This window comes from Aythya marila (assembly GCF_965140915.1).
Source record: "Aythya marila genome assembly, chromosome: 9".
Classification (NCBI taxonomy): domain Eukaryota; kingdom Metazoa; phylum Chordata; class Aves; order Anseriformes; family Anatidae; genus Aythya; species Aythya marila.
The window spans coordinates 13,662,025-13,680,677 of NC_139050.1; the positions used below are offsets into that span (position 1 = coordinate 13,662,025).

General features: G+C 36.2%; 1 protein-coding gene across 8 annotated transcripts in view; it reads right to left on the reverse strand.

The window, feature by feature from the left end:
• DLG1 (discs large MAGUK scaffold protein 1) overlaps positions 1–18,653 on the reverse strand; it is a gene marked incomplete at its 5' end in the record, with an annotated part of 148,738 nt that overhangs the window by 46,951 nt on the left and 83,134 nt on the right. For 4 of the 8 annotated variants that reach the window (XM_082766953.1, XM_082766952.1, XM_082766951.1 and 1 more), the window contains 7 exons: positions 3,272–3,416; positions 4,997–5,133; positions 5,829–5,998; positions 7,349–7,473; positions 8,458–8,508; positions 11,674–11,727; positions 14,864–14,962. In XM_082766953.1, the coding sequence (XP_082623079.1) occupies positions 3,272–3,416; positions 4,997–5,133; positions 5,829–5,998; positions 7,349–7,473; positions 8,458–8,508; positions 11,674–11,727; positions 14,864–14,962 (781 nt within the window). The remainder of the gene's footprint in view (positions 1–3,271; positions 3,417–4,996; positions 5,134–5,828; positions 5,999–7,348; positions 7,474–8,457; positions 8,509–11,673; positions 11,728–14,863; positions 14,963–18,653) is intronic. The other 4 variants (XM_082766956.1, XM_082766955.1, XM_082766954.1 and 1 more) reach the window with 1 other exon arrangement.

Below are 18,653 nucleotides of genomic sequence, written 5' to 3' on the forward strand. Positions count from 1 at the left end.
CAATCTTTCATAACTGCCTTCTGCCTGAGTCAGAAAATGGATCTTACTGTAACCGTATACACTAGCAATCTACACTTCAAGGGTTAAAAGAGAAACAGGCACAGCAATCAGCTATTCCAGACTGTCACGGGCTGTGGTCAAGCTTTCATTGCCCATACGTAGTACAGCACCATGAGCCATTTTTTCCACATTCCCTCCCTGCTAAATGCTCTGGTCTCAAACAGCCCCAGCACTTCTTTAACAAGATTTTCAACATTAGTTTCGTCCCCACAGGCAGCTGGGAGCCTTTCGCTTACTGCGATAAACATCAAATGACTGAGGTCAATTTTCAGCCCCAGGTACGCAAAGAAATACGTGGGCAGGATCTGTACTCGTCCTGATAAACACAGCCACAAAGCAGAATCTCAGAAACCTCTTCATCAAACATCCCTGGATTTAGACGCTAACCACACCAAAGATGGATCAAATTTCAAATGATTTTATTATCTATGTGGATGCTAACTAGCGTTGTCTCATCTTTTTGACCATCAGACCATCTGACAAAACCATGTTGTTGCGTGCCTGGTACAGAAGTTCTAAAAGCAAACAGATTTTATGGAAAACCTAGATACTGACAATTGAGAACCTGGTCCTTGAGAAGTTCTTCATTAGCTCTCCATTTTAAATACAGAGCTCCACCATGGTCAGAGAAACTGAGACAGCCCTATAAGTAAACTAGATCAGTTATAGACAGAGAGTTTTAAAGACAACCAGATCTTGAACTTGGTGTTTCATGGACTTTTTAATGAACTATCATGCTCAGAAAATTTAGCATCATGAGCAATCTACTGCATGTTCTGCAGACAGTACAGATAGCAAGCCAACAGGTACTGTGCATCACGCTTTTACATGTTTTTGATATTAAAAACAAACAAGCAAAAACCAATGGGGAGTTCTGGGCATTAAGCAGTCCAGGCATATACAGTAGAGTTTCATGGCTTTACGTTATGATGCAGTTACCTTCAATGAACTGAGTCACCAGCTCATCCATCAGTTGAAAGAAATTTATTCTCTGCGTAAGAAGAGAGCCTACAGCATGCCCTTATGCATACTGCTAGAATAAATACTTATTTAAAAGAACTTATTGATACAGACAGTATGAATTTAAAAACAGAATTATCACCCCAAGGAGAATAGTATTATATTCCAGTCAGAGAGGAAATATAACTTCTGCTTCTGCATGGACTGAGCATCTCAGCAGTCTGATCCCACCTACTTAAACTTGAAATGCAACAGAAATCAAACTGAAGATACTGCCAACTAACATCTGCCCATGACAAACCACATACTTATTTCCAGTTTTTTAAAAAATCGCACCACACCTGACTCAAGGTTACTCTAAGCCTTTAGAAAAGGTATACAAATTCTAGCAGTGATCACAGATGAGCATAAAGCAGAGGCTGTATAAAATGAAGGAAGAAAATCAGTTTTGTATCTCTGAATGGAGTCTTCAAGAATATCCTTTTCATAAGACAAAAAAAAAAAAAACAATTTGCTTCAAATTGCAATTCTATATGCTTATGAATAGATTTAAGGCTACTGCAGCTATCACCAACAAGGTGAGATGAGGCCTAAAGTACTACAGTCCTTTTGTTGTGTTATATTTTATTATTCTTTATTATATACTGGTTTAGATTACATCACTGGTTCAGTTCAAAAGTGTTCCTTTTTTCACTATCTGAACAAATCAGGGCTAAGTATGACATCAATTACTTGCAGCTGACAGTGAAACAAACAAATAAAAACCCTAAAATGACTCATCGTTCCTTTCTCCCCCACTAACAGCTTACGGGAAGAGATCAGATTAAATAGGTATGTATTTGAAAATTCTTTCTCTCCTTTAGAGTAAGGAAAAGGTTTCTTGCTCCTATTGTGGAATCTCTGGTTATAGAAAAAAATGTTCTAGATTGAATGAATTAGAAGTTGAACAAAAGGTCAGTTTGGGTTAATAGAAAAAAGCTTACTTTCCAATATAACAGTAAAATATATTCACAATATTCAATTTATTACTACCTATTCAAAAGTAAATCCTTTTGATATTTTAAGTGTTTAACTGTAGCACTAGAACTTGCATCAGCAAACAGCAGTATTTATCTGAGATGAGCTGCTTCTGCAGTTGCTGCCAGAGTTGCTTCCACCTTCACTTAAAGGACTTAAAAGAAAAATCCACTCAGTACCTGAACTGTGGAACGAATTAGCAGTTATTAACATAGAAGACTGCGTGCACTTCAAGATTTGACAGCTGATAACTGAAAAACTATCAGCTGCTCAACCTAAGACATAGGAGCCTTTAGTCACATCACTGATTGCCAGTGTAGAAACTGCAACCATTAAGTCAGCAGGGCACAGCTACTAAGCTCACTGAAAAATACCAGCTTGGTCAGGATTTATTCAGTCTTGGAAAGAAAGTTATATCACTCTCATTCCTTTTTCTGAACACCAAATGTTAATACCATCTTGAAGAAACAATGAGAAAGTATATTAAATGTTTATTTACATTGTAGCTCAACTCTGAGCTTTCTGCATTCAGATATTTGAAAAAAAACAAAATGAAAACAAAACAAACAAACAAACAAACAAAAAAACCCACATCTCCTGTAAATATTACCCTTTCATCACCAAGAAATGCCTGTAACTATTTTAACGTAGCATGCATTATTTTTTCATCTGAATTACCAACATTTATGTCAAAATTGAAACATAAGAAGTTAATGTGGAATTTCACAATACATTCATGGAATACAATAATGTGGAATTTTGCAAGTACTAAAGGTCAAGACCTTCCTCCCCCAGTCTAGTTTATTCAAAAACATGCATCTCATGAAAAATCAGAACAGAAAAAATTGGTCAGAACATCACTAGCTTCCACCTGAAACAGTATTCTGGCTTTTGCTCAGTTCAGAACTACTGAGTACATTCACATCCTCTATATGAATTGGGCACCTGAGATCTCCTTGCACTCATCAGCAAATGATCAGAAATACCAAATCACTAGGACAAGGACACAGTAGTCATAAACAGTCAAAGGGTTACCACTGTTACCATCTTTTCAACATACCAGCTCTAGGATGTTATTCTGCTTTGCATAGCTTTCCTGATTAATCAACCTTTCTTATATCAAATTTTTATAACAGTCAGAAACTAATTTAAAAGCTTGAAACTTAAAATACTAAAATGGCATATATTAAAGCCTTGAAGAAAAAAATAGGTCATAAAGACAAGCTGAACTTACAGTTTGTGATGTCAGGAGGGGCATAACTATCATTCATGAACATGCTGGTGGGTTTTGCAACCTTCAGATAAACAAAGTCTGATGTGTTTTTTAAGGCAGTCACTGCTTCTTCATGAGTAACTTCTTCTAAACAAACACTGTTCACCTAAAGATAAAACAAATTTTATTTTATTTTTTAAACACAAAAAAATGCCAGGTTTCACAGGTCACTCAGAAATCTCTTGGAGCACTCTAGCATTAGGAGTCTTTATTATGATTCATGTGCTGCAGACATAATTGGTCAAGCTATTTAAAAGATGCTTTTTAGTGCTGTAAAATATTTAAAAAGTCCTTCCTCAAAAGATTATAATACACTATATCGACAGTAGCATTGGAAAAGCAGCAAATCCTTTTCAACTTTCTCTCCTATTTTTATTAAAAGTTAAAAAGAAAGCCAACCCACTTTCAGCAACCCAAATCAAACCTATGCTGATACTACTACCTACCACAGTGACCAGTACTCTCTTGTTATGTTATGCTACCTTAATTATTTGCCTAAACCTACAGTTTATCTTTTGATCAGACTGTCAATTTGCTTGCACAAAAGCAAACTTATTGATTCTTCTTGTATTGTAGGCACAGAGATACACTTGGCCATAATCACAACACTGACACAGTATGCTATTGTAAGCATTAACTAGAAAAAATATTTTTCTAACATGAAAAAAAAAACTATTTGATCTTGTCATGATGTAATTAAGTTTTAGATGTTGTAATGGGATAACGCATTCCTGCCAAAGGTCAAACATAGAGGTCAAAACTGGAGAAGAAAGAACCAAAGTGACTGACATATCCCAAGTAACAAGAAATTGTTTTTAACTTCAAAGGAAATAGATTTTCTGACTATTGCTATTAAAGTGAAACAGCAGCACTTTAGTTAAGAAAATAAGTCCTTTAGCAATTAGTATCTAATACAAAGCCTTAGAAAAATGAGTTGCTGCCCCTTTTTTCCATATTTTGATGAGGAAAATAAGTTCTACAAATAATACCAGGCTACATGGAAAACAACGCTTGCACTGTAATGAATCTGAGAGACCAAAGGCACTTTCTACTGTTTGATAAATATAACTTCACATACTATGTAAAAATAACCGAACCTTTATAATTCTGTTATTTGTGAAGGAAAAACAAATCTATTGCATATTTTAAATGTATTATTACAGTCTGTGTTTTCTAAAGATCTTTTGTTGACTTACTTTTACTTTTTAATTCTTGCCACTCCTGAAGACTGAAAAGTTGTTTTGCAGTCCAGTGGTAGTACACTGCAGTACAACCACAACACACAGACAGAAAACTTATAGTCTCCAAAACACACAAGCTAATCTCTCCACATTAACAACTAAAACAATCCCATTGTGTGCTGTTTTACATGCCAGTCACTCAAATTCAGATAAATAGTAACAGCCATGAGAAATGAAACAGGTTGCTTAATACTGGTTCTGCATGATACATTGTGCTGAGGCACAGATTTGCTGAAAAAACGGTGTTTAATACTGCAGATTTCAATTTTTTTTGTCATTGATTTGCTGGCAATGTTGATTTTTGTATTATTTATTTATTTATTTAATATTTATTTTTGCAAAATAATACTCCACTGGTAGGCAGCTTAACCACAAAGTGAATCGTGACCTTACTGGGTTTAAAAGTGAACATTCATTAAAGAAAAACCCTGTCACTTTTACTTACAGCTAAAAGTTTGTCTCCAATCTGAAGTTTGCCATCTTTATGGGCTGCCCCTCCTTCAATGATTTTGGTTACGTAGATGCTGTTGTCTCCAGGTATATGCTGATTTCCTACACCACCAGCAATACTGAAACCAAGACCTGCTTAAAGATAAAGTTATTACTCAAAAAACCTTTTAGCACTCATTAGATTCAAATTACTGTGTAAATAATAATGCTATCTGCATCATTTTTGTGTATATACATACATACAAACAAATACATATATAAATACTAGGCTGTGGCTAAAATGATACTGGATGCCTTTCCAAGTGAACTCCATAATGTTCCAGAAAGTTCTGGAAAAACTACTGTATTTACAGAAGTTCTAAAAATCAAAAACTAAATTGTTTACTTAATGCATTGTGAAGGATGCACATAGCAAAGCTATAGTATTGCCAGTAGTATTTGAAGAACGGTTTTCCAACATGGCTGCAAATAGAAACAAAAAAGTACATTTATCTAAATTTATTTAATCTCTCAAAGATCTTTCTAAGTCATTCACATGAAATATTTTACTCCTGTTTATAACGTATTTCAAAATTACTAAATAGTACCAGCAACACATTTTTATCATTTGAAAGTAAAACTGGCATTCTACATGTACAAGAATAGTTTCAGGACAATCATGGAAGAAATTTCTGAAGCATTTGAGAAGTCACTGTCTTAATTTTCATTACTCTGCGTCTGCTTGACCTACGTATGCAGGTTACTGGGTTATTTTGAAAAATTTATGCAGAAATTTATCATCATCCTTATTCTTCTTGTGAAACAGAAGTTTTAGACTTCCTACATACCTTTAGGGCCTTTTACAAGCTTTATTTCCACTATTTTTTCTGTGACTGGTTTTCTTCTTTTGACATACAATCGTACAATTGATCCCGCTTCTTTTAATGCTTCAACTGCTTTGCTGTGTGTCACATCTCGGACATCAACCTCGTTTACTCGTAGAATACAATCATTAACCCTAGAGACAGCAACATTCATGTTCAGCTGCTGCATTATAGCAGAGCAGATGCATTAGGAGATTAACATTTTATCTAAAATACACTAAAACTAGTGTTAACATAGTAAGATACATAGATTTTGCTTCAAAATTATATTGTATCAAGACAATACTCTAAAATTAGTCATTAGTGCTTATGTATATAACAAAGATAGCTAGAAAATACGTAAATGGAATATCTTGTCCCTATCTGAAGGGGATGCTCTCTAAAGGAAACACATAAAATATAATTTTGAACACGGCTTTGTACAAACTACCTTTAATTTAGAAACGTATAATTTTTTTTTTTTTTAAATTAGGCATTATAAAATAAGAATTCACTAGTTTTAAACCATGCTATGAACAAGTCAAACTCCTTTCTTGCTTTTCACAAGCTGTTTAAGTGCCAGCTTTCCATTCCATTTAATGTGTTGCTGTAGTAACGTGAAGCTCTCATTACACTAAGTAGAATGCCTGACCCACCTGTCCCTGAGTTCTGCAAGATATACCTTCTGACAATGGCCAACAAGCTAAAATGAAGTCTTGAAATAAGCTTAATAAGTGTAAAAACCTTAGATTCATCAGGCATCGACACCAAATATGATAGGAACAAGTTCTCAACAACGCAACAGAGGAAAAAAAAGTTGATCCTATGATCACCGTAATTTTTTTTTTCTACACAGTGATATGGGAGTTTATTGTTCTGGATTAAAAATAACTAAAAATAATTCATTAAAGCAATTTGATATTAACTTTAACAGTACCTTTCAAATATCACTTGCTACCATATGCCAACACTGGTAAAGTAGTATCACCCCAAGATTAAATAAGAAAATGGGGGATACTAGAGAAGGAGTACTCTATCAATTTAACCAAACACGTGGCTTTTGAAGATGTGCAGCATCTTCCAAAACTGAAGCATAGTTATACCAAGCACAGAAGAGGGCTGTTAACCTCTATGACCTTGCATATTAGAAAACCTGCACACAGATAACCAAGAGTTAACTATCCTACATATCTAAGCTTTTCCTTTGTATATTGAATTAAGAACTATAGAACATTTGGCATAATCAGTTTATAACACCAAATAAAAAATGAAAATTTCACTTAAATTGACTCTGCTGCAGATTTTCTTGGTTGAAAAAAAAGAATTCTAAAAATGGTCCAAACATTTTTAATTATTTAAAAATTACTTCCGCAAGATATACTTATTTAAAATGCAATGTATTATGATAAACTGAAACAAACGGAAAATGTTCTATCAAGCGTTAGAAAAAATAATAATAAACATAATAATAATAATTAGCAAACCGATACAGAAAATCATCATACCGTAATCTTCCATCCTGTGCAGCTGCACCCCCAGCTATAATTTTTGTAATGAAAATACTTGAATCATCCCCAATATGTGGGTTGTCTGTGCCACCTGCAATGCTAAAGCCAAGTCCTGAATTTCCCTGAAGTTAGAGGGGGAAAAAAAATTAAGCATTTCTTTTTTGGGGAGGAAAATATATATGTATATGTGTGTATATGACTCAGTATAGAACTAAATTTTCATAAACCTAACTGATAAAAATTAAGACATTTTAAACAATATAGTGTACACAACTATTCACAATACATATATGTAACTCTATGTAAGACATGTAATTACACTTGCTTTCACAGAAGCAGGCAGGACAAGTCATTGTGTCACTGTAAGAGCTGCAGATGCAAACTCACCCCATTTCTTATTGAAATGAACCTGACAAACTAGAGAGAAAGTTCCTTTTCTAATGAGCTATGTATTTGAAGTTGTTCATACCAATATTTGCTCCTCATTGTTTTTTCAAAAAAAAAATCTGAAGTAATGTAATATATCCTTACAGACACAAAGACCCACTGACATTTTCTCTTCAAAGGTTGCCTGCCCTTATTATCAGCTGTAAGACCTCTTCAGCCTCTCCGTACTGACCAGAACTGTACAGACACCAAATATAGCCAACTATTGCTCTTTGTTAGTAATGCATTTCAAGGAAGAGAACTTAGATCTTTACATTGTAAGCCTTAAAAAAGCAATGCATATGTCAAGGTATCATTTGTAATCTCAACTGGAAGCCTGAATCTCATTGTATAATAAAACTTGTTTGTATAAATATATAAATAAAGCCCGTTATGTATGGCAATATATGATTTTTTTAATACTTTCTGCAAGTCTAGATAATAACCTATAATGCAGTATGTCTTTACAGTTCTTCCCTCATTTTACTATCAATGGTCAAGTATACCAATAGAAACTGCTCCAGAAATTACACATATTGAGGTTAAATACACATAAGGGAAAAACAGTAAGGACTGTTTCAAATTGCCATTTAGCTGTATCAAAATAGGTTAATTTTTCATATTTATCTATTACAAGCCCCACTTGAAAATAGAGTACAGGAAGACATTTAGCATGTTACCCTTTCAAGAGTAATTTCTTCATACTCATAATCTGCATCTGTGCCATTGACCTAAAAAGAAACAGAAATGAGACTTAGAGGATTTTTACACTTGACACAACACACTTAGCTAGGCAGGCAGCTCATTCCCATCACATCTCAGCTGATACACACTGACCAGTGAGCTCAGAAGTGTGATTTTCACACCGCTCTGTACATGCATCAGACACTTTTCCTATCAATTTAAATGTAAAGCTTTGAAGAGCACACTGTTCTACGTGGTTACTGCACAGCAGAAGCCTACTGCTGACTGCCAGAAAGAACTGCTCTTGATGTTCTTCAGGCCATACAACCTGAGCAAGTTAGAAGTGAGAAAAAAGGAAGGGGTTGTAGGGTAGAGAAGAAATTGCATAAAAGGACAGAGCAGTATTTTCAAACAATTGTTCCTCCCAGAGCAGAGAAAAATCAAAGGATGGATGCTTTGCACAATTGCTCACTAGAAAAGCATAAAGCCCTTCTAAAGCAGCTTTAAAAAAAAAAAAAAAAAAAAAAACAAAACATTTTTACTAGCATTTTTCACATTACATGTATACTAAAGACCAACACATTACAAGGGGACCAAAACTGAAAGGATTTGAAATATTTTATAAAGCTAGATAAGAAAAAATACAAATACTGGAAGTAAGCCATGATCCAAAAGGAAGCCTTGTCTTCCACAACTTTGACAGGCTCTCTAGTACCAGGCTCATGTATGCCTCACTACAGTTTTGTTAATCTCTAATTATATCTACCCTTACTGCAACACAAACCGTATCCATTCCAGACATAACAGATTATCATCTTCCTCTTTGCACAGTACCTCAAAAATAATACATCCTTAATAGTTTGTTCAATGGAAACGATACTGTCTATAAACACATGATATTTCTTCATTAAAAAGGGAAGAGGTCTTGACCTTTGGAACACATGAAACTAGATCTGTTTCTACAACAACACTGAAGAAAAACTTCTCAATCACAGTGGCTTAAGTTAGCTTAGTCTTTGAACTATTATCTACAAAAACGACATGTGCTAACCGAACCAGCCATCTAGAATTACATCACACCAGGGAAGTGGTTCAAGTTGATTGATCAGTAGGTGGCTTTTTTTTTTTTTAAATGAACAAGGATGATTAATAATTTCCCTATTCATTACTGTTAAAAATGCCAACCCTAATGTATGTAAGCAATCTATTTCTATGTAGTTAACTCTAACCCAAATTTAATACATTCTAGCTAAAGAGGAGTAAAGAAGGATCTCCATTTCTATATTTTACTTTAGGTTCGTTCTCCAGACCCTCTTATTACTATCTATATACTTTTGAATTGATTTTATCTAATGAACTGAACATTAGTCCAGGCAGGAAGGAGCAAAGGTACACAAAATAATAAAAATTAGTCCTATTTTATTTTTGCAAATTTTGAAGCCATCTAGAATCTGTGGAGCCACACACTATTTGCAGGGACTTTCCCTGGATAAAAGAAACTACAGCATTCAACATAAGTACAGTCATTTTGCCATAGAAGCCCAGCACTTTGCTTTGAATTATTAGTAGTTCAGCACAATTTGGTTAGTCTTTTGGTTGTAATAGAGTTAATTTTGCTGGTATGGTTACCCTTTCCTTCTGTCACCATCCCAGCTTTGTTTCTATTTCCTTGTCTGCTTGCTTGTTTTGTCTTGGTGTCTTTTTCCCAACCCAAATTGAGTTCTAAGATGGTGTACTTCCTCAGCAGCTTTGTAATTCAGTTAACAAGAGTTGTATCCTTGAATATTTTTCATCACTGACTTTGTTTTGTTCTGTTGTTTTGGTTTGGTTTTCCAATATTAAAAAAAGCTTTAACAGTTAAAGTTCTGTAGATCCATGATGCAGTTACCTCACAGCTGTGATTTTACCTTACATACCACTGAACAATTCCATTACCTACATGGGAACCTGGAAGAATATTCCATTACCTCCTATGCTTATATAGTAGGTTCAACTACAGATAACTATGAATGAATTTGTTTTATGTTCACTGCAAACCGGTAAGTCAGATAGCTTGTACTTTTGAGTGCCATTTTGTTCTGTTAGGCCTATTTTCTCTTTCTGTTTCTATTATCTACCATCCCACATGGGATTCTATCAGATGAAGCCTTCTGAAACATGGATACATTCTTATTAATCACTTGTCTTTCTGATTTAGCTTGTGTGTGCAGAGACACCTCACCTTTGGTATTCTTTTCTAAACTGTGTCACATCAGTAAAAGTGCCAGGCACTGCAGACTTTGGCTGTGATCTTTTATTGAGTCAGCATTATTCATACTCAGGACTCATAAATGAGCCATTTACATCGCTGTACTAATCTTTTGTCTTCCACTTAAACTGTTAATTCACGCTTTTGCCTGTCTTGATCTATTACAGCTTCTTTTTAGCAACTTTAAATTATTAATGTTTTTGACAATAACAAGATTTGTTCTTGTTCTTTATGCTTTCTAAGTAAAGCCAAAACATGTAAATATATGCTTTACTTGCTAGAATAAACACAATATAAGGTTAACTAGTACAGACCTTAACACTGCTCAGGAAAACAACAAATGGGACATATGTAACTATAAGAGGAAGGTACAGGGGAAAAAAAATCAGATCTGAAACCTATGTAAAGCTTGCATATGTTCCAAAGCCTCTGAAGACCATCTGCCAGTGGTACTCTTAGCACAGATCATACACTGCCAAACACAAATTTTGGCCTCCGTATAACCACACTTATTACCTTAATGTTTCCAACAGAATCAACAATTTTTATGAACATTTAGAGCATTAAAATCTTAAGTAAAGCCAGTGTGTTGAGAAGTGTTTTATGAGAAGTGCAACGGAAATGGAACATTAAATATTAAAGCATCTGCCAGCACAGCTGAAGATACGGATTGTTCTCTGAGGTTCCAGAAGTTCAGGGTCCAAACACTGCGTTCTGCACTGTATTGCACTGTCACACAGTGGTACTCACACAGAACCTTCTACTTACAATCTACAATTTATTTTATTTCATTACTATAAATTTTTCTTCATAAAAAAGCTACTTAAGGAGTTAGATAAGCATCAGGAGACCTGACAAAACCATGTGTCATAAGAGAGGTACAACAGGCTTTTTTGATCAGTAACAACAGAGATAAACAACAAACGTTATCTGAAGTTGTAATTGAAAGGTAGTGTAGGCTTACGTATGTTGGAGTCTCCAAAGAATCTGTATTCACCAGCACTGGAGGGGGATTTGCCTTTAAAAGAAGAATCAAAAAAAAGTATTATCCAACATACAAGAAAACACTAACAGTAATTATACAACATTTGGTTTGCTGGGTCTCTCAAAGGTCTGTCAAAAGGCAACCTCAGCTTAACAACCTCAAATATTGACCTCTTTTGAAACAGTTGTTTCTGTCCTGAAAAAAAGTGCTTTGACACCACAAAACCACAATCTGAGCTCATATATTTTGTATACAAATTCTGTCTTTTGTCTTGTTTTTCAAGTGGAAAAAAACATGACTCATGCTATCATTCGACTAAATGTCAGTCACCCTAGTGTTTGTGATATGACATTTAGGACTGCTTTACCAGCCAGTATCCTAAAAAACTTCTGGTGGCTTTGATTCCTACTTCTTCCTACCAGCAAGCTTTTTGTGGTTCTGCAAAAATGCAAGCTTATAGATAACAAACTTAAGGAGAAAAGATCTACGAAACCATCTTGTGAAAGGAAACCCACATCAGACATTATTTCACAGTACTGCACCATGTACTTCCATGAGAAATGTGTTATGGATTCATAGGCTGTAAGAAGTTAGACATTACTGCTACAGAAATACGAAATTATATGATGTAGTTACTCTCCAGGAACTTTAGAATAAAAAACCACTTATTTACTTATGTTACTGAAAACTTCTCTATGAAAATGCAGTTTCAGATGAAAGAAAATTCACACTTGAAAGATATACCTGAAACACTTTGAACCAGATTTCTTTTTTTTCCCCTCCAACATACCAGGAAGAGATTGAGTGGAATAAAAATACTTTTCAGGCCTCATCCGAATGGCAGGCACAAAAGGAGAAGCCACGTATGTTTGCATTCTTTCCTAGATATAACTAGATGCCCTTCTCACTGAGAAGGGAACTTCCAAGAATTACTGGCAATGGTGTTGTAAATGCTAGCATCTGGCCTGCTCTAAGAACAAAATGAGTGCAGATACATTCCTGATCCCAAATACTCTTCATGTACTAAGCCCAATATGATGTACAAGCTCAGTGGCACAACACCAAGTAAATCTTGACTTCATTAAAGTTGTAGGGAGATTTTCATGCATATAAAAATTCATTATCTTTAAAATGAAGATATTTATCTTTTTTTATATCTTTCTCTGGGTGCATATAAATGTGTACTTGTGTGTATAAATGCATGTCTGTATGTGTGAGCAAATACATTTTTTTCTAAAAAAAATTTATGCTTTTTAAAAACACCCAAAAGCTAGGAAGCAAGGGGTGACTTGGATGTTCCCTACAAAAGACTGAGCTGAAAACAAACTACCGTTCTCTGTCCAGAAGCAGCCATTTACCACCTTTTCCAAGCAGGAAGGAGGACAGATTTCTGGCAGTCACTCCAAAGGTAGGCCTGGACACTCCAGACACAGGGCAACACCTAACTCAAAACAGCAAATGTTTTTCAAAGGAAAACCAGCTATTTCAGTCTGTTATGCAAGACTTCTCCAAATTACCTAACAGTTTCAAACTCCTGTGCCAGGGCTTGTTCAAATATTTAAAAGCCACTTGACGAGTTTGTTTACAAGCACACTAAGGGCTTGCCTAAGGGGCAAAGTGACTAACAGAATAGAGAAATGTATCTGTTGCACAGAACTGCATCTGCCAAATCCAAAATTGATACTTTCCTATGGTGTTTTCTAATTGCTCAGACTCGTGTATGATGCAGAATTACATAGCTGGCTCCTGCAGGCATTTGTATGCACCCAGAAGACAGAGGCACAGATCACCCAGTTCATGCTGTTCTGCTTGGAATTCAGCACCGTCGGCAGGTACAAACACTGTCACAGTGATGGCTGTTGAGTAGTCTCTCCATCAAAAAAATATTTTACAATATTTTCTCAAATAAAATAAAAAAATACATGTTCTAATTATTACGATGATTTTAAGTGAAATTTAGCAGTTTCCTGAAAGTAAATATTACTGGAAACTCAACAGTAAGCAGAGGTCCAGCGGTGTGTCCTTGCCTGTCTTCCTCATATCCTGATGTGGACACAGTCACTCCAAAAGAAGGAAATTGCTTTCAAACTAACCACATTTCTGGTCTGCCTGTTACAAGTGTGGGTGACAGATTCATGTAAACACATTTCCACTAGAAACTGGACTTTAAAAAAGAATAAGAACTTTTTATAAGCCGCTGGACTATGTACAATTTAGCACTGTAACAGAGAAAAAATTACTGCCTGTTGCAGGTTTAGCCGCACAGTGTGAAAGCAGACCTTAAAAAAAGAATACTGATGTGTAGACTACAGAAATATCCCAGTATTGTATTACTCTTGACAGCTTAATTCCCTTTTCAAGTTAACACGGATCTGTCACCAATTAGAAGTGGTGGCACATCTTTTTAGAAGGTGTCTCCATCATTCAGTATTTTTGCACTAAAACTCACAATAAAAGTCATAATCAAATAAAAGCAGAAAGCTTTTCAATTTGCAAAAATGTTGCCACTGTCTATGCTAAATTACTCCATAGCTGGCTGTGCTGCAGTCCCACATTCGAAGTTATATACAAGATAGTGATGTTAACTCATGTTTACTGCTCTTTCTCATCTTACTGCAGCTTTTGTCATGGTTTGTTTGGTTTTTGTTGTTCTTGTTGTTGTTGACATTACGTGACCTAAAGGTCAAAACGTAGAAGTGAACCTCATTCTATGAGTCAAATTTTTAAGAATAGAAAGTAACAAAATACCCCTTGTATTCTAGCGTGCCCCAAGTACACCAACAACAGAAACAGAACACAAGTCATGGATGAAAGACTGACACTGAGTATGAGATAATTATCCAGAATAAATAATTCAAGCAGTCAAAGCATTACATGCCAACACAAAATATCCCTTTCTTTTCACTCCTTTCTGGTGCTTTCTTTAGTTGTTTCACAAAATTATTAATATACATTTATGTGAAACATATGCACTTTTAAATGGACTAAAAGCTGCTAGAAAACAAAGCACAGGATGGAACAGCAGTGTATTACTAATTTAACTATTTCACAGTTCATTTCAAACTTGCATGGCAGTACCAAAACATTTAATTTAAACAAAAGGAATGAAACAAATGATATAAAGAGTTGAACAAATTTAACAACAAAAACAACAGAAAAGAATAAAAACCTGTGGTATGGTGGATGGGATGACAGTGGTCTCGGCAGGGACTGGTGGGACAGGGATCACAGGGACAATGGGAGAAGAGGAAGGAACAGCTTCTGTGGGCTAAAAATCACCAATAAAATGTCAAAAATAATGAAAACTACAAAAACATTCTAAAACAAACAAGATTCAAATTGAATAGATTTTTTTTAATATTCTGAAAGAGCAGATGGATTTGGAGACTTGAACCACACCTGGAAACAGACGAGCCATGCTGCACTGCATTCCCAGCAGTGTGCTAACGGCACATAACCCAAAGAAGTAGGACACAGCCACACTGCTTCTTCACACCAAGCTACTCACCTTGCGGTGCAGGACAGTTAAGACTTTGAGGAGTAAAACAGAAACCTTGCCTTTTCACGTCAGTGGGCACACTCCAGCTTTTTGTGGGCTGGTTTCACAACATGTGCCCCTCATCATTGTACAATGAGTAAAGGGAAACAATGACTGAAGTTGGTAGCACTGAACAAATTAAAGTTCCTTGTCGATACATGGGGGAAAAAATCAAAACTACATTGCATTTTCTATACCAAGTTCAAATTAAAGAAAATCTTTTAGTCAAATGGTTGGAAGATCCTAACACTGATTCACTCCACCCTTTCATCTAAAGATCTTTATATAGGTTTACCATACAAATATACACCCCAGTAGGATTTGGGTTTTAGGAATTGTAATTAAAACAATAAACAGGAAAGCTACTGACACAAACTGCAAGGGAACAAGATTATAAATAGCATTCTGGGCAAAATATTGATTCAAATCACTCTGAGATGTTAACATACTGGTTGTCAACAAGCTGTCAGCAACAGACTACTGGCAACCATCAGGATTACCAGCTGAACAACAAATCAAAGTTCTTGCAACTTGGCTGTTCCAAGACACACTTGAGAAAATATGATGAAGAATAACCACAAAATGAAATTACTAAATCCTGAAAACAAGTTAAAAAAAAATCAGAACATAAAAGTATTAGATATTTCAAAAGTTTGAAATCTATTAAAACACAGTCTACATCAATAGCATAAACTAAATGAAAGCAAAGATTAAAGAAACCTAACACCACTCAAGAGTAGCAACCCTTCTTGAATGCAGATACGGTATTTCTGTTTTTTTCAGCTCTATCTAAAATTAACAGCTGGTGAAAAATGTGGAAAGACGTTGGAGCAAGATGTTTGATGTCTTAGAACATTATTATGAATGTCATTTAAATACTCTTACATGGACACCACCTCAGTCTCTCATGTGTTTAGGGAAAAAAAAAGGGGGGGGGGGGGGGGGGGGGAGAGGGAGATACGGGAATGTAAATTGCTCTAGAGAAACAATAATATGCATTTCCCAAAAGCTGTGGGGCATGCTCAGTGCAGCAAACCTCCAGTCAGCAGGAGATCAATGATGCAGCCTTTAGAGGACAGATCAAATTAAAATGCTTCAGCAATTACTTAGCCCCACACATGCAAAAATTAAGCTTCCCCTTCAGATTTGTCTTGTTCCAAAACAAGAAGCTTCCCATATGTGCACAGAGCAAAAATCCCATTAACCAAATGGTCAGATGTACACACACTACCTATCAAAGTACAGCACAACACTAGGGCTGCAAAGCTAATCGCTAGCAGGTTAGAAAAATTGTGCTTTACAATTGCAGCTCCTGGAACAAGAGAAGGTGAAAAACAACTGAAGTTATTCTCAGATACCAACCACGCAATCTCGTATGCTTTGGCTTAGCAAAACAGCTGACCCAATAATAGTTTTCTTTGTAGGTCAAGCATCTGCGCACCTCTCCTTGCACCAAATGGCAGCCTTGTTTTCCTGCCTCACTCCTCTCAGTTCCTAACTCCCTTGTATCTCTGGGCTTCTCATTCCCAGTCACTTCAAGAACTCTCCCTGTCAGTTCCAATTCTAAACCTTACTATTATTTTTTTTAAAACTGGTATCATTCAAAGTCCTTTAATGCTTTAGGGTTCCAGTCTCGTAAGCTGTGAGCATGGCCATTGTGCTTTTCCTTGGTGGAGTTGGCTTGGTATCCACCTGCTCTTCGCAGCCCTCCATTCCCTGCTCAGCCAAGCTTCCTGACAGTGTTCCTGTGGAGTCTCCTCCACTGCAAAAGGAGGTGACGTGGCAACCTTTTTCAAAGGAAACACCAATGCAAATGAAGACAAGATGGCCTTCATTTAAACATAAACAGTTCTGTGGAGTACAGCAAACTGATGTAGGTACTGTGGTTACCCCAGCGAAGGCAGGGAAGAAGAGAGGAAAGGAAACCCAGTCTTGAAACACACTTGGGCTGACTTACTTGAATTTTACTGCTTGACTTACAATTCACACAAGTGGAAAATTATCTAAAGAGTTTGAATAAAGCTGTTAATTATTCAATTACAAGACTCACAAAGGATTTCTTTAGTGAGGTTTTATACCTAAAATAGGCTGGTTTAACTTAGAACCCCTCTTTCTCCTTGCACACAATTCCTCTACCCTGGCTTTTGATACAGACTGCAGTACTACCTGAAATTTAACTTCTGGAATTGTAATGCAATGGAGGATACTCTTCACCTTCAGAAAACTCAGCCGCTAATAATAAAAGACCAATCAAGACCACCAAAAAGGAAACACTTTCCTAAAAGCATAAAGATAAAGTGCTAGCAGTAGAGATAAGAAAGTATTTACAACCTTTTACTAGACGATAAATAGCGTGTCTGTATCTGAAATGCTCGCTACGCCACCATTATGATGAAAGCTCAAACTAGAGCAGCAACAGAGTGCTACAAATACAATTAGTGGAACAGACAGTTCAAGTTTGGAGATGGAAAAAGCAGCATCTGGCATGTTTCAGTTATCAAAGCAGACTGTAAGACTGATGGTGGCTTACATGCTGGCACCAGAAAGCCAGTCAGAACATACGTGGTACCGAGATCTGGGGCCACGCGCGTCCCACCACCTCATCTCTGTGTGCTGCACGTGTCACTCAGATGTACCTTTACCCTTTACCTACATTTCCTTCTTTCCATTGCAGGCTAGTGCTTCACATATAGCCTCTTGCAGAGTTGGAGCGCAGACAGTTTCCACCTCCTTTCCTTCCCTTCCCCAGCACAACACCCCTTAGCTCACCTGCAATGAAGCAGCAGAACGTAACTTGTGAATGTGAGCTCTGAAGCTGTAAAAAGGGTGCAGATGGGAAAAGAGTCGTGCAAGGAAAGGGAGAGGAGACTGTATAACCCAAGAAGGAAGGGAATCCAAGCAACCTTCAGTATCTGCTTTTTCAACAACCCTATGTACACCTTTATATATTTTTCTACATCCCCTTGGATCCCAGGCATGACCGATCTGCTAAGGTGTGCTGGGGGAAGTTAGGTGCCAATGGAAGAACCAGCCCTTCTCCCCAACACCACACCCAAAAAAACATCACTGATTACTTAGGGGCTAAAGGCCAGTGCAAGAAATCAAATGAATTCTAACCACCAATGCAAGACAACCTGGAAAGACTTAAGAGAAGAAAGCTAATTTTATTTTAGTATGCCGCAAAATCAGTCTGAAAATGTTTATGTGATACAAGTATATGTGGGAGCATCTGAATAAGCTCCAACAGCCCACGGTATCACTTCCAATGCTCCTGCTTCCCAGGAATTTTCAAGAAAAAGACATTTATAATGCTTAGGAATTTGTTAGATTAATACATTAAAGTATTCTGAAAAACAAAAGCTTTTCCTCCAAATAAGTTGTCTCAGTACAACATTTAATAATTCTAGGTTAATAAGATGGT